This window comes from Myripristis murdjan, chromosome 6, assembly GCF_902150065.1.
Source record: "Myripristis murdjan chromosome 6, fMyrMur1.1, whole genome shotgun sequence".
Lineage (NCBI taxonomy): Eukaryota > Metazoa > Chordata > Actinopteri > Holocentriformes > Holocentridae > Myripristis > Myripristis murdjan.
In genome coordinates this window covers 27,432,707-27,450,060 of record NC_043985.1, presented here as the reverse complement: position 1 = coordinate 27,450,060, position 17,354 = coordinate 27,432,707, and the positions used below count along the sequence as shown (strand labels likewise).

At 43.4% G+C, this 17,354-nt stretch overlaps 1 protein-coding gene across 1 annotated transcript; it reads left to right on the top strand.

The window, feature by feature from the left end:
• Positions 1-1,531: 1,531 nt before the first annotated feature.
• LOC115361007 (zinc finger protein 536-like) lies at positions 1,532-17,276 on the top strand. Its single transcript, XM_030054243.1, has 4 exons — positions 1,532-1,627; positions 2,983-4,639; positions 9,815-10,753; positions 16,785-17,276. Exons 1-4 carry the CDS (start codon positions 1,532-1,534, stop codon positions 17,018-17,020), a joined length of 2,928 nt encoding a protein of 975 aa, XP_029910103.1. The 3' UTR covers positions 17,021-17,276.
• The last annotated feature ends 78 nt before the right edge of the window (positions 17,277-17,354 follow it).

Here is a 17,354-nt window from a genome sequence, read left to right as displayed (position 1 = left end):
CAAGTCTTCTGGTTTGAGTAATCGCTACCCTGTAGCTTCTGTGTGGCCAGAACAACTTGTTTTCCGTCTGTTGCAGTCAAGGCCACTAACCTGCATTACTGAATCGAACAAACAAAATTAATTGAGAGACTCTTTTACGTGTGCGAAACAGCTGACTCCCGGATCGCGGCATATCACCACCGCACCTCGTGCACACTCGATTTAATTTTACAAGGAACAAGCCAGAATTTGATAGTTGTAAAAAGAGTGGCATAGATTTACTGCATCCACAACAAATGTGTATGTATTCCTTTATGAGTTCTTTAGCTATTACTCACAAGGAGCTAGTTTGTCAGTGCTGTGTGTGCTCTTTCTGTGCTCTGTACTTCTCCAGTAATGAATGGTGCTGGTTCGACTATTCTGTCTCCGTCAGGCTTTTGGGGGGCCTACAGAGAAGCTCCTATAGGGTTTCATTAATCCAGCTGTCAGAAAGTATATGGGTGTTATCTTTTGTCTGGGTCATGGTGGGCAGCTGTGTTACCACTGCCCTCTTCCTTGTTGAAGCGCTTCATCCTTTGACAGGGCAGTGCACAGGCCAGTTGGCTGGCTCGCTCGGTGGGTGGGTGGGTGCGTAGGTGAAGTGAGCCACAAGGGCATATTGCATGGCGTGGGGCATGCGCTCACTGCACATAAGCCTACTCCATAATAATGAATAAAACAGTTGTTGTCCATCGGCTGAGAATTCGGGGAATCCCAAGAATTTCAAAGCCATGATCTCTTGCAATGCATCATTTTGAAGAAGGCACACCCACGTGACAAATAATCTGGGATATGTATCATATATCATCAGACTGTATCATCAGATCTGTATATCATCAGACTGTATCATAAGATATTTATATCATCAGATTGTATCATTAGATATCACCAGACTGTCATCAGAAAAGTCTGCCATTAGACTGCATACTAATTGGCTAATTGTCGATTATTTGCTTCCATGCACTTGTGGTTAAAGTCTTATTTCTATATGTTTAGCACTGTAGCTAGTGGTTGCAGGCTTAGGCTGATGTTTGTTGTGCATTAAAAAAGTATTTGTCAGCTCAGCAAGCAAAGGTATTATTTACCCAGTTCTGCTGTTAAAGGGAAATTTGCAATCCTGGTCTATGAGCAGAATGTCAATTCAGTATGGATTTACAATATTGGTCATCCATTTTAGGTGCAGTAACTGCAAAGTAGAAAAATTGCACCTCAACTGGCTTGGCGGCTTTATAGAAGCCCCTAGCTCCACAGATGCTATAAAAAAAGTATAGGTTTGATATTGTCAAATCTAAAATCATCTATCATGTGTAGCTTCCATGGCTGGTTTACAATGTTTTTGTGTCATTTCTTTCTTTATTGCCTGTGCTTAATCACACCTGCTCCTTGTTCATCTATGCATGGCCACACCTAAGAGGAGCTACAGTGACATGATGCTTAATAACAATCAAGCTCTCTCTCAATCTCTCCCAAGAGTCTAATCTACTCTGACAGCGAAAACACCTGACAGCCTAACATGGCGCTCTCATCTCCACCAATTCCAACAGACTTCAGTGCACTTGCTGATATTCCCGTCCACACGGACCTGCACCCATCCACCCATCCACCCACAGCACACAAACACACACAGACACACACAGACAGACATGCACATACACACACTGGATGAAGGTTTTATGCTTCCTTGCTATGCTTAGGTAATCACAGGAATACCATTCTGGCAAATATGAAGTGGATCTACTGTATACCAGCATCATTCTCTCACTTTACCCCTGTCAGATATGATTAGGTCAGCTCCACGTCTCTACATTGATTTCTGATCTACCGACAGCACCGAGCAGATATGCAGCTCACACCAGCCATCGCTGCAGACAAGCCAGTTCTTTATCTGTGTGGTTTTGTGTACATCATTTTCATGACTGACTGAGGTTGCAGTCCAGGATGATGTAAGCCTGTGTTAATTCTGTGTGGACAGTGCAGGCTTTGTTCTGTGCCCTTTGGTGCTGCACTAGAGCTGTGCAGGGCTCGCTTATGTGACCTCTACCATTGTAGCGCGATGTGAATTTGAGGCTTTGTTTGCTGCTACAGTGGAATTGAAAGGGGAGTTGGCAAGGGGAGATATAAAGCATATTTTAGCTTTCCATTTGGATATTCTTCCTTTAACTTTAGTTTGCATTTTTGCATCATTAAGTTGTTTATTTTCCTTAGTACTCCAGTGACATAATTATCCCTGGTAAAGGTTTTATTCAAATATGCAATAGACCTGCCGAAAAAGCTTAACTCTTTTACTTTAATCTTTTCTTTTAAGCGTTTCACAGATTTGTGAAATGCAAGAGGAAGGGCAAGTGGAAGCAGACAGGCTTTGATGTTTATGCTGCCTTAGTATTGTGTGTCAGAGCAGAATGAGATCAACATAAAGATTTTCACCTTACCCTTTAGTAAAGATGAGATATTTGTAGAGGAAGCTTTTGAGGTTAGACTTAATCAGCATTTTTACAGTCTCCAACAATAATCTAAAACCACAGTTATACTAAACACAGGATGAGGAGCCTCACAACTTGCTTTGCTCTGTTTCCTGACCTATTTGAGGTGCATCACAAGCATCATACAGCAGTTGAAGAAGTTATTTCATTTACTGCAGATACTTCTATTGACATTTTACTCACCTACCTCACTTATTTCAAAGATGGAAGTGAATGGATTTCTTTGTTTGTTTGTTTGTTCGTTTGATTTCAGAATTTGAATGTACTTTGATTGTTTGGCATTTAAAAGTTGCTTCTTTTATTTTCTCTTTAGGTCAGAGCTCCAACAGATGCTTACACAGATGCCAGCTGAGCAGCATGAATCCAGATCCTGTTTCAATTGAATAGGTGCAACCAACCAACGTACAGTTCACTGCTAACCTTGTGACTGTCCCAGATAGCCATCCCTGACCACCATACTGTAACATCAACCAATCCCTGAAAGGAGAGCCTCATTAACCTGGCCACCCACCCAATTAGGTGCCAGATGGCGCTTCTAGCCAATCAAATCATGGACGCGAGGATCCTTAGCAGTATGAATGGGAGAGTAGAGCTTTCCCAGTTCTTGAGGGTCCCCAACCAGAGCATTGTGCCCCAGGTGAACTCCACCCAGGAAGACAACCGCAAGAACCGGAAGTACCCGTGCCCATTGTGTGGAAAGCGTTTTCGCTTCAACAGCATCCTGTCTCTTCACATGCGCACGCACACAGGCGAGAAGCCCTTCAAGTGCCCTTATTGTGACCACAGGGCTGCGCAGAAGGGCAATCTGAAGATACACCTCCGCACTCACAAGCAAGGCATCCTGGGCAAAGGCCGTGGGCGAATAAGAGAGGAGAATAGGTTGCTTCATGAGCTTGAGGAGAGGGCTATATTAAGGGACAGGCAAATGAGAGCAGGCCACATCGGCCATCAGCAAACATCAAATATAACCCAACTTCAAAAGCATCAGCTGCCACAGACTGCCTCCTCACAACCCCAGTTCTCCTTAACCCCCTCTGGCGCTATGGAGAGCCTGTCACATACATCCACATCCCCGAAGGTGACTGCCATCCATGATGAGCCCATCCAGCCGCCGCCCACAGGTTTCCGCTGCTCATTTTGTAAGGGCAAGTTCAGGAAGCAGCAGGAGCTTGAGCGCCACATCAGGATTCTGCACAAACCCTATAAATGCACCTTGTGTGAATTTGCTGCCTCGCATGAGGAGGAGCTCATCGGGCACGTGGAGACGGCCCATATAACAGCAGATTCAGGGGCAGGACAGAAGCCTTCCATGGGCGGCAGCGATAAGGGGAAGCCTACTGGCGAGTTCCCCTGTGAGGTGTGTGGTCAGACCTTCAGCCAGGCCTGGTTCCTCAAGGGCCACATGAGGAAGCACAAGGACTCCTTTGAACACTGCTGCCAAATCTGCGGACGTCGTTTCAAAGAGCCCTGGTTTCTCAAGAACCACATGAAGGTCCACCTCAATAAGCTGGCTGCTAAGAGTAAACTCCCTGCCGAGCATGAAGCATCTGTTAACATGACAAACCTAACACAAGACCCCCAGACCAACCTCTACTCCCAGTACATCTCCAGCTTACACAACAGGTTCCTCACGGCCGAGAGAGCCAGCCAGCCAGACTACAACCAGATCCTGGCCACAGCAGGCATCGAGATGAAGGTCCGGGAGATGTTGGGGAGGATGATTTCCTCAGGCCCGGCCCCTTTGAATGATGGAGAGAACTCTCCTCTAATGGGTTTGAATCATCTCCACCCTCCACTGAGCTCAAACGGTATGGAATACCTACAGAAAGCAATCGCCGACAGAGATACGCTCAACAGCGGTGGCTTCCCAGGTTGGCAGATCATGACACCAGGACTGGCTGTTGAACAACAAATATTCAGCCCTAAAGACCAACAGCCGTGTTCCTACCGGGATGAGAGATGTCTGTCTGTAGATGATGGGAAAGTGTGTCTTGGTGACCCAGACACCAAAGTGATCAGCAGGCCCAGCAGCCCAGGCAGCCTGAGTCATCATGGGCCAACAGAGATCATTGCAGAAACAGGGTCCTCCCACTCTGGCAGCAGCCAGGACAACTGCCCACAGTCCTCTTCCCCAGCTACAGGTAATTCAGTCACTCTCTAATAGAACTCAATTTCTTGAAGGGTAGTTTAGGGTCTTGTTGATCGATTCTTTTGCTTCCTTTTTTTCTTTCTTTCTTTCTTTCTTTCTTTCTTTCTTTCTTTCTTTCTTTCTTTGCAGTTTTACATGCCTCCAGTCTAAGAATCCATGTGAGTTCGGGCTAAGGACAAATTGTAACAAAGAGACCTATTTACAGGGCTTGCCATAGACAAATAAGCTTAAAATATCACATGGATAAACGTGTAGAAACAACAAAGGATCAAATTAATACACCTCATAATCCGTGATATATGTTTTGGCAAAGAAGGATAGTTTGCGGACAAGTCTGGTTTCAGTTTTAGCTCCACTTAGTGTAGGTGGACATGAAGCACAGGGTCAGCAACACTCCAGGGTAACACCACCACAAATATTACTGTCATCCACAAGGACTTTCTCTTCCTTTTAAGTATAATGGCATCATGTTGAACTGTAGGGATAATTAGTACCCTCTATTTTATATCCGTCACATCCCCACCCCTTGCCTACGGGGGCACAAGATGTTAATGCATGCCATCTGGTGTTTTTAATGATTTGATATATACCACCCAGTGATTTTTATGATTTGATCTACCACCTGGTATTTTTATTGATAGTCTTCTGTTCCACCTGGTGATTTGGATGATTCGGCTCCCTGGGTAAATGCCTTTCTTGTCATGGCATCCTGCTAACATGATATCATGAGTCTAAATTGCTGCTTTAACAGTGCTGTTAAGGAAAGAGAATAAAAATATACAAACTTTATTCTCTTTGCTTTTAGCTCATGACTGTCATTATTTTCTAACCAGCGCTGCGGTATTGCTGTCATGTATCTGAGTGAGTCTGATGCATTCTTGTGGGATTTCATCCAGTATCCTCTTAAATGATGGCCGTGTAGCAGAGATAAATGGATCAGGTCTAATCTCATTAGATGTTTTGTTTCCATATTGTACACACATACTTGTATCTGCATATTTACATGTAAACGTTCACATTTTATGGCCGAATCCCTCTCTGGTTGCTCTTTAAGAAACATATTCAAACTCTGTTGTTCTCACTTTCTTTTTTCTCCCCTATCTCCGACACCATACTGTGTCACTCCCAGCAAACATTTATGATAGCTGGCTAGCTTAGGATTTGAGTGCACAGAGTTCTGGGATGGCACATTCAGTATCAGACTCTAATTTCAGTCAATATTAAGCATGGAAACTAATTCATTGTAAAGGTCAGGCGTCATTGCTTTAGTCAATGATGGATCCGGCAGGCTCTCTCTCCCCCTCTCCTCCTCTCCTCTCTGTTCTTAGTCCTGTGTAATGGTAGACTCACTCTGGGGGCTTAGCACCGCATTGTTTAGCTCTGACAATATATCCCAGAGACCTCTGCAGCTGCTCCCTGCGCTCACAATGACAGATTAATTAACACAATCACACGCTGCTGGCCCCGGCTCAACACACAGGTCTGCTGCGGGACAGATAGGTAAATCCTACACATATGGAGAACACGCACCACTTGATGAGGGTTTAATAACAGGGATAAGTTTTTTTGGAGGTGGGGGGTTGTAACTGATCAAGTCTGTCTGTCTCGATGGTTGGCCGTAGAGACAGAGAGCGAGAGAGAGAGTGTTTTCTAATTCAGGAGAGCGGAGATGCTGAGGAAGAATTACCACTGCCAGATGTTCAGCTTGAGGAACATTGATTAGTCCAGAATTACTGGCTGCATTATTCATAGTCAGCCTATGGTGGTCATGAAGTTATTGATGTTCTCAATATGGATAGCAAATATAGTACAGTCATGGCTGTCAGAGTGAGAGACAACCTCTTTGCTTTATACATCCACATATAGTCTGGGATTTATGTTTTAAGTACAAATAACCAGCATCTTAAATTAGAAGTCGTGCGTTGGTTTCAATGCATGGCTTGCGTCAAGCAGCGCTACTCTCAATATCTAATCAAGACAGATTTGAAAAATATACTTTGACTGTAATTATAATCTTAGATTATGAATAACTACTCTTCCTAAAATGATAAACTAATGAGGGGTGCATGCTTCGGGCCTCTGACCTACATTGGACCAGTTGGATCCCAATGTATAATACAAACATGCCTAACAAACATAAAATGATCTGACAGTTATTAATTAGTCCCATTCAATACTCTTAACCCCAAGGTCAATGAGCAGACACCATGTAATGATGTTGTCCCCACTTGTCTTTTGTCCCTTATTCCCATTTTTTTTTTTAACACTACTTTTACTGTAAGCAGTACACCCGAGAAAGCCTAAAATGATAACCGACTGTAAAATTGTGAATGGTGATATGAGCACTGGTTAGCTCAGAAACACGGATTAAGTTGTCCACAGAAGTCACTGTATCGGCATTCATTTGGCTGTTCCACTTACATCCGTCTATTCTTTGTGCTTACTGACAGCACAAGCATATTTAACTGAGTTCTTATCTAACTTGGGTCTTGCATTGGTGCTAACAAACCGAGTTCTTATACAGAGATCGGAGCCAGTCTGACTGGTTTGTCTAAACTGATTACCTGTTGGCTTTTCTGTCTCCCTCTCACTTCTGTCTTTTAATCCTCTTTTTAATTATTATTGCAGATATGAGGCTCAAATTAAGCTCAAAATGCTTGTTTTCCTAGCATGCAGATAAAAAGATTTACCCAGGGAGTTCTGAACACCTGCCTTGAAATATTGTTCCACCGTCTCCTGAATGCCATTTGGCTTAATTGACTTGGAAACGTCCCAAATGCGTCATTGACTATGTGGTCTAATTAATATTAATAATATATGCTATTATAAACATCAAAGAACATCTGGTGCCCCTGTTTTTCTCACCAGTCTTGTGTGTGACTCTCTCTCAGTCTGTTTCATCTTAAACCAAACCAGTCACCATATATCAGTGTTTTGCATTTCAGGTACTTGATTGCATAGAGAGAGCTAAGGCCCCACTGTCTACCGTTTGATATCTACAATATAGATGCCAAAAGCCTATGTAAGCATACAGTATGTGAGGCGGTGATTGCATTGACGGCGATGCATGGTTGTAAATCTTAAAGCCTATTTCCATATGAAATGAATCACTTGTCCGAGCCCAGCTGCACGCTTTTTCCATAGACACAGCTCACTTGAGGTATTTATTTAATTATTTACCTTTTTCCTGCTCCTTGCATATCCAGTATGGGTGGATAACTCATATGCATCACTTCATTAGATGCTCCGTGTTAGGTGAGAGAGGCTGGGGTTCGTAATGATGCAGTAATTGGAGTTTTGGTTGATAAATCTAAGCTCTAAAATTACTCCCCTCACATAATGTGAGCCTCAGCAGTGTAAGTAAATCTTAAACTGATTAAGTTAGCATGAACCAGGCAATCACAAAGATGGCAACCGTCCAAAGGAAGAGAAAAAGGCAGAGTCTTAAGTCTTTGTGTTGTTTTACTGCTCTCATGTAAGCAGGCAAATGGGTTTAGGAAGGTCCACGCTGAAAGATGAGGTCAGATATGTGTGTTTTCTACATTTGGAGCTGGCCGATAATGTCATCGTAATTTAAGCCACAGAATAATTGAGATATAGAGTGTGTCTGAAAGAGTTCCATTAAGCTGTTTGGATTTTTTTTTGTCTGTTACTGGAGACAAGGGTGTGGCACTGTTGAAGTCTGTTTCCCGCTCTTGCACACACACTCACAATGCCACACACACTTACAAAGACATCCAGTCAAGCAGTCATATGCAGTACACACACATGCATGCACACAGGCATAATACACACACATACTCACACACACACAAACGGGGGTGACAGCCTCTAGTTTAATGACATTTATTCTACATGATGGCCTCTGTGCTTTTTCTTTTAATTTTATTAGGTGCAGCTCTATTTAATTAATATGCGAGTATTGTTTGTGTGTGTGTTTTTTTTTTTTTAATTCAAAATATCCAAAAACACTACCATTAATCTTGTTAATGACAGTGGTTTTGGTTATTAAAGTTGGAGACAAAGTAAGAAACAACTATACATCATTAGATTTAGATTTACCTCAGAGAATTACCTCGGGGTCAGATCTTGAAGTGTATGAAATTGATATTTCTCTGGCGGGGATGAATCACTGTTGTGAGTCAGATATTAGTCCATTAAAGAAGAACAATAAGGCATCAATATGCATAGAATTAAATTAATGGTGGTGGGTTTATCTCCCCATCCCAGACGCATCCCTAAAAGACACAGTATAATGTATGACCTGACCTTCAAATGCCAGGAGAGTGTTGGGCAATAAACTGCCAATATTTGTGGCTTAATGGCGTCGGATGACTTTTACTGTAATTGGAATGGCAGCGAAACAGCTGGGCTGTTTAAAGACAGTGCAAGGCTGAGGTCTCAGACAATCACTAACTCAAAATGGTGGCAGAGAGTGTGTTTAACCCTGGAGGATGTTGCTGTGATGGCTATAAGGATTTAACTGTAGGTAAACAGATGGAAAAAGGAAAAAAAAGGAAAAGTTATGTTGAGGAGGATCAACTCTTGTTCCGAGATGAATATTTTGCATTGGCTGAGAAGAAAAACAATCCTTTATCACTCTTGACAATAACACATTTTGCACAGTTTGAATTATGTAGTCTGCACAACATTTTCTCAAGTATGAAACAAAAATAAACCCAGCTATATGGTGTAGTTAATCAGAACTGCTCACATGTTAGACTTTGTTATTTTTGACTGGGAAACCCAGTTACTGGTTTTGATGGAATGAGGTTCTTGTCTGCAACATCTGCCTTCTTCCAGTTTCTTTACAATTTAAGTGTTTATTATTTTTGGAAGAATCTTGTTTGGTGTTAACATCTTTGAGTGTATTTATTGCACATGGTGGTGTCGTCCATACTGTAAAATGATGGATCACTGGAGCTGAAAGCTGATTACAAGCTTGATTTACTGCAGGGCAGGGCTTAAATCATTCAACCCAGTCTTGTGTGCGATTGCAACATTTTTCATGTTTAGAAAACGGTGTTCATATGCACTGCGCTGTACATGCTTTGCTAAAAAAATAAAAATAAAAAAAAAAATTGCCCAGTATGCCTCATGTGCACATGCTTATTGTCATAATTGGACTTGAATTGTTATATGTTTTTGCTGTTATTTTCTATGACAGGTGAGAAAGTCTACAGGTGTCCACTCTCCAGTGACTACACCGGTACACAGCCAACCTCCCTCAGTTTCCATCTGGATCGTTACCACTTCCCCCACTGGCAGAGCAGCAGGGATATTTCTTCCCCTCTGCAGCCCACTAGCACCAGCTCCAGCCCTAATTCCAACCCCAAGATCAGGCCCCGATCCAGGGAAAACTGGAGCCCAGCTGCAGGCCACTACCTCGGCCTGGACAGCCACGATGAAAATGCCTTGCTCATGAACAAGAAGTCTGATCTCACTGACAAAGATTCAGGCAGAGACAATGCTCTACCCGGTCAACCCAGGAAATCCCAGTATGAGCCCTTGGATTTGTCAGTGAGACCAGAGTCGGTCACCTCTCATGCAGACATGTCTCCTGGTGTACTGGTGCAGATGTCTGGTGTTTTTAGTAATGGACATTCCTCCTCCATTACTCGCAGGCTGCAGAGTTACTGTAATGCCATGGCTGAACTCAATGTGAAATCCACATATCAGTCTGACCTGTTGGTGCCGGGAAAAAAAGAGGAGATCACACAGAATGCAGAGTATGGGAGGCTGGTAAATCACAACTCTGCCGGTCACGATGATGAAGGTGCTTTTACGAAATCAGTGTCTGACCAAGAGAGGGAAGAAGAAAATGGCGATGCCACCAAGTGGAAGATGCAGAATAACAACACTGAGCCAGAAGAGCCAGGGCAGGTGAGCGAGAAGCCCGAGAAGCCGGGGCAGTGGAGCCGAGCCGTGGCTGAGTCTCCCATCTCCTCCCTGGAGAACTTGACACCGGGGCAGGGCCATCCGCTCCTGCACCAGGGGAACCTGCTCTCCTTCCTCAGATCCCCTGGTAGCTTAAGCAACATGCCTGCCAGCGCACACAAAGCCAGTCTGAACGGCGTGGGGACCATGGAGAAAGAAAGTGCATCAGGTAAGCAGCATTTCATATCCACGCTGGTATCTGTTTAAATTTGCAGCTCGTCTCCATGAAGCCACAGCTGCCTTTACATATGAAAGCGTATATTGCCACCTAGTGGGCGAAAACCGGTCGCTCTACTCACTTTTTCAGCTCGTCAGTTTTGAGATGTGTTGTAGTCACACCATCTGAATGTGATAGACCTGCGGCGGATGTTGCACATGTCAAGTGCAACACTCTGCAGGTGGGTCATCGTACTTACTGGCTTCTTTTGTCAAACAATTAATTCTATATACGGTACATTTCATAAGTGCTATGGTTGACCTTATGTTCTGTGCCATTGCGTAGCGTTGTCAGACACCACGCGGGTACCAGAACAGCCAGTTTTGTGGCAGAATCTCAACCCTTATCATCTGACAGCGGAGGTGTGATGAGAGAGTGTAAGTGTGTGAGTGAATCATGCCAGTTATGAACAAGACACTTGGTTTCTGCTATAGCACTTCAGTTTTTTCCACATCTCATCACTGATCTCAAACAGAGGCTAAAGAAGGCACAGGTGTGTGGCACTGATTACCCCTACACTTTAAGGGATGATATAATCTCCCTGTGTGATAGGTTACAAATTGCCCAAGCCAGTGGAGCCCACTGATGGAGAGGCTTAGCTCTTGCTCTGGTGTGATATGCTTGCTGAGTGCAGATTTAATAATGCTGTCTCTCAGGAGAGGGAATCCAACAGCTGGGGTCTTTGATATGCATGTATTATGAGTGCAACATGATACACCTTCCCTCTGATCCCCCTCTTATTCAGGAACTCAATATGCTCATGTGAAAGACAGGAAAGTGCCTGTCAACTCCATTAGGGATTAACATCTGTTCCCTTTCTTTATGAGTCTAACAGCACGATGTAGTTTTCGATTTGAATGTACAGATGGTTATTATAATATGCTCAAGTTTCGCCCCCCCCTCCCCCTCAGCTCCTGTCATGGCCATCACACTGTTCACGTTTCTTCCTCGTGTTTATTGCACATAAGGCCATTTGGATGAAAAACAGATAGGATTCAGAGAAGCTGGAATAGTTTTGGGTTGTCTTTGAGCAAACCTTGGGTTGTAAATACCGTTAAGAAGAAGGATGATAGGTAGAGGGAGACATTTTGCCTCATTATCCCATATTTTTTTTTTCTAGAACCAGCACACAACACAAACCCTAACCCTAACCCTAAAAAAAGGTATGATTTATAAACACTAATTCACATATTTTAGCTGCAAGGACTTATTTTCAGTGTGTTATTATTATTTTCGATGTGAACTGATCCTCCTTTTTTTTTTTTTTCACCTCAAGCTGTCAAAGACACAATTCAAACATCTGTCAGTCAAACTGGACATGGAGACAGTTAACTGACATTGAGAGTCCATTGAGTGTCCTCTAAAATTGAACAAAGCAGGTGGCCCAGCAGCCTGTCCTGTCTGCAGGGCTGACCAGGTGGCTTTGTCAAGGGGCTGTCTCCTGTCACCCCCATCCTCTCCATACTGTATGGCACGTCTAGTGGCACGGTGACATATTGCCGGGCACTTTGGACATGGAGTGATGTGTTTGTGATGACAGTTCAGGTCGTCTCCAGTGTGCCAGCAGTGGTAATTGGCCAGATGGTGACCCCTGGTTGAACCTGTCTGCATGCTCATTAGTCTCACAGAGCCCTCCCTTGTGTTTTGAATCATCTTCCATCTGTGTACTGCTCAGACACAGCCACTAGATGGCAACATATACCACTCCAACGTAACTCCACAAACTCCTTTGTCCCCTGTTGGAAACCTGATTTTCTTTTCTTTTCTTTCTCTACCAGGTTTTTACGGCATGCATTCATTTTTCATATGTACGACTAAAAGGCCTGGTTTTGATAATGCGGTGGATTTTAGGGCTTTGTAGACGTCTTGATCACGGGATCCAGGGCGTGATCTAACTTTAAAGTTCATCAACCAGTTGCTCTGAGTCGAGTAAAACCAACTGTCTCCTCCTCCACATATGGGAGATGTCTGATCAGGCCTCTCCGACACATGAGAACAAGCGAATATGAGAAGATCGATAAAGAAAGGATTAAGAATGAAAGAAAGCGTGTGTGAGAGGGAGAAAGAGGGAGACGGAGACAGAGAGAGAAAGAAAGGGCCTGATTTGAAAGGTTGAAAGGGGTGAGTCATTATCTCATTGTCTGACCGCTGTATACCCTCCACAGAGAGGGTGACAGAGAGCTGGAGAAAAGGGAGAGAAAGGGGAGAGAAAGATCGCCATAGACGGAAAATGGATGGAGAGGCAGCGAGGTGAAAGAGGGAGCGGTGGTGCGTCTGTCTCTATGAGCAGATGTCGTTTGAGGGCAGCAAGAGGGCAGCGCGGCCTGCCTTTGTGCGCTGCTTCTCCCCATAGAGATAATGAAGGGTGGAGCACTGGGAAGGATGTGCAGTCATCACTCACTGTCTGTGTGCCATCAGAGCTCAGCCCTGTGTCATCCGTCACCATTCAGCTCCTCTGGCCCCCTCAGCTCCGCCACTGTCATCATGGTCATTATCTCAGCCTGTGACATTCAACACACACACACACACACACACACACACACACACACACACAGACATGCAAGCGCAAATACTTTCTCACGCAAACATACGGTGAGCGAAAGAGCACAAACTTGCATCTGTGGTGAGATAAAAAAAAAAAAAACTTTGCATAACACTGACTTGCACAAAATGTGTCTCTGTTTTCACTTTTTCTTTCATCGTCTGTTGGCTCGTCCTCTCTCTCTTAAACCCACACACACACAATGTACAAATATGTGCCAATGCACGCATGAACACACACATATGCAGGCATTTGCACGTGCACACATACACACACACACACACCAAACGGCAACTCATCCCTCCCCTATCATTTCCTGTTCAATCTTTTGGAGTGTGTCTATGCATGTGTACGTGTATGGGAACGTGTGTGCGTATATGTGTGTGTCTCTGTGTGTGTGTGTGTGTGTGTGTGTGTGGGGTTGGTCTGAGGCTGTGGCTAGAGCAGCCTATGAATGGATGATCATGTGGTGGAGAGATGGATGGCTCTGAGCCCACTGCTGTCTCCTCTAATTGTAAAATATTAGTTACATTAGACTCTGGCCTGTGATTAATGGAACTTATTTGGAGGTTGCCCTCTCTTGGACCTCCCCTCTCCTCTAGTGGGAGGGAAGAAAGAACGTCAGACCCAGGAAGAGGAGGAGAGAGAAAGGCAATAAAAGTGGAGAGAGAAAGACAGCGGGACAACAGCGGTCTCGTGTAGACATGAGACCTTTTGGCTTATCATTAACTGATTTTATGAAGGCGAAATAGACTGCAGGATTGTTCACGTTGTTCGACTGCACATTACGGCATGACTGAGGCAAATCGGTTGCCTCTCTCAGGTCTCCGTGAATTGTCAAAACATGCTCTTATGATAGCTGTGCAATTTTCCATTTTTCCTGCAGCAAATCTCGATCACAACAAGTCGTTTAGGCTCATATTTAAGTGTGAAAACATTATTTTTCCTAAAAAAAAAAAAAAGGTCAAACAATCTACCAACAGGATGAGATAACCCCACTTGTTTCCAGTGCCTAGTCATTTTGTTTCCTTGTTTTAAGATATTCGTGTTCCCAGGAAAATGACACATAAACGAGTGAAACTGCACTGGAAACTGCTGGGATTTTTCTCATCCCACTGGCAGATTTTTTTTTTTTTTTACTTGTTTTAAGGAAAACAAGATATTAAGACTAAACATGAGATTAAATGAAGTGTTAAGACGGGGGTTTGTTGCATCGTGCGTGGCTACAGTTTTAAAGATGTGCTTAAAGTTTAATCAGCAAGTCGATCACAAAAAAAAAAAAAAAAACACTCAGGAATTTTCTTTAGGCTGCTTCATGAATGAGGCATTTTGTTTATTTTTGAAATGACTCGGCTGTCCACCCCTTTTCCTTACACACATTCACTGAGGCCGAGGGAAGGGGGAGTGAGCGCGGGAGAGACGCCGTTACGACATAACATACACTGCATTGTACCTGGATTTTGACTAAGCTTTTCTTTTACTATTGTTTAATCTAGACATTTCCCTCCTACCATAGAAGGACATGTCACACACACACACACACGCCCATATGAACACACACACGCAAAAAATGCACAAAGTCTTCCCTGCCATTCCAGTGGTATTCAAATGTGTCAGGCCTTATCTTCCTGCTGACGAGAGTATGAGTATGTGTATGTATGTGGGTGTGTTTGTGAGTGTGTGTGAGTGCGCACACACACATGTGTGTGTGTCCTTTACAGCCATCAGGTTATTATACAGCAACAGATGGAGCATTACCTTTTATTGCTCACACCTTCTGTGAGTTTTCTCACTTTCTCCCCCAAAAAAGACTGCTGTTTTTTTTTTTTTTTTTTTTTTTTCCCATTTACGTACATGTGAGAGGGATGTGCATCTGTCTCTGTTCTGATGGGGAGCATGATTGAGAGGAAGTGGAGGAGGAGGGGTGAAAAGGCTGCAACAGTGCTCGTTTTTTGGGAAGTGATGTCAAATGACATCATCACATAATGGTTTACTGTAACAATGAATCATAGAAAAACACGTTGAAGTGTTAGACAGCGGGGAACAGAGAAAGCCATTAAGTGAGGTAACATCCCAAAAATAGCGCAGCGGCGAACAAGGACACATGGCAGTCTAGGTATGAAACCCAAAAGTGAAAAAAAGTGAATGAGTAATCCAGCCCAATGTTGTGTTTTTCCACCTTCAAGTAGTGGTGTTCTCACTTTCACTGAGATCAAATAAGCTCGTGGAGGCTGTTATTCACGGCTGGTATGCTGTGCTGCGCCGCGCACTCACACATTACTTCTCGTGGAGTTAGCGAGAGCTAAAGAGAGGAACAGACAGGAAGTTTCAGCGTGCCTCGCCTCTCAGCTACAGACGTCTGTCATTCCTCAAGCCGGCACATGCGTGCGTGGGCATGTGTGTGTTTATGTGAGTGTGTGTGTGTGTGTGTGTCGCAGTGTTTGTTTTTGTGAACAGAAAATGTGTTACGGTGAATTCTTAGCCGGCTGGCCTTTCTTTTCAAAACCTACCTGTGTCAGCACTGTGAAGCGTCACCACGTTGTCAACAGGATGTGTTGTTGTAAAGTTTTGTTCCCAAGACTGAAGAGAATATAGAGACGTGGCCAAATCAGTGCCATCAGACAGTTTAGAGAGATTTTTCCATTAGTATTTAAAGTGTTTTACAACAGCATGGTAATATCAGCATGTTACAATTAATATAACTACAACACAATAGTTAGTTTTGACCTGTTTTTGTTTGTTTTTAATGGCTGATTATGAATTAAAATTTTAAAAAAGGATGCTGTACCATTCATTTCTATATAGGATTTTAAAGATATGAAACAAGATTTTCTCATTCATCGACTATATATGAAAAAACAATATGAAAAAAGGAGAGTTGTCTCTGGCTCTTGCAAGTAGCATAGGCTTACAGTGTGTGTGTGTTATTTATCAGTTTATTTATTTATTTATGTTTCTCTCTGGGGCATTACAGAGGCTCATTGTCCAAATGGAACTTACCGCCTCTCAAAGATTGGTACAGAAAAGTGGCATGTGATGCTTATTGATTATTTACCTACCATTAATATTTATTTATTTATTTATTAATGACATTTTATGCAATTATAAGTCGCTTCCTGCAACCAACAGGATAAGACAAGATTAGACAGCACAAGACAGGTTACTTTAATTAGCCTATACGGTTATGTTATGGCTCAGAATGGGAATTTTAGGGATTTATGATCCTTGATTCATGGCACAGAATAGTATATCCAATTGGAGACTCATAAACAAAAAGAGGAGAATACATAAATGAATATATGAAAAAATAGAGACATTTTGAGGGTTGGTAAATTGTATTTTGAAACCCTGCAGAGATTATTTTACTGCGTAGTGTCAGTATTCAGCGTGTGTGTGTGTGTTTTCTTTTTAAATCTAATCTACTTTGTCCTTTCATTGCAGCTCGGAAGCCATTCCAGTGCAGGTACTGCCCCTACAGCGCGTCCCAGAAGGGCAACCTGAAAACCCACGTGCTGTGTGTCCACCGCAAACCTTTTGACAACAGCCTGTACCCCGACCGCCGCCTCCGCCGCTCACACACGCCCCAGAGGGCCTCGGGACTGCCTCCGAGCGCCGCGGGAGACACCGGTGCGCCAGGGAGAGACCAGATCAGCGTGACATCACTATGTGGGACTTGATGTTGTCATGGCAACAGCAGATACAGACAGTTATGAATATTGTTTTAGCTTCACCTCAGAGGGGAACGGGGGGGGGTTAGGATGACTGAGATTCTAAAAAAGACAGAGAGAGAGGAAGAGAGAGAGAGAGAGAGAGAAAAAAAAGTTAATAAAAACCTTGATGTACATTCCAGTGTTTACTTGAAGAGACACAGTATGTATTTATCCGTAGCAACGAAGCTGCCTATAATAAAGTTCATTGTGATGTGAAAGTGCAGAGAGGGGTATTTAGTGCCGTTCATTTGGTGACAAATGTCCAAACGATTTCCTTGTGTTTACATGCATCTATCAGCTC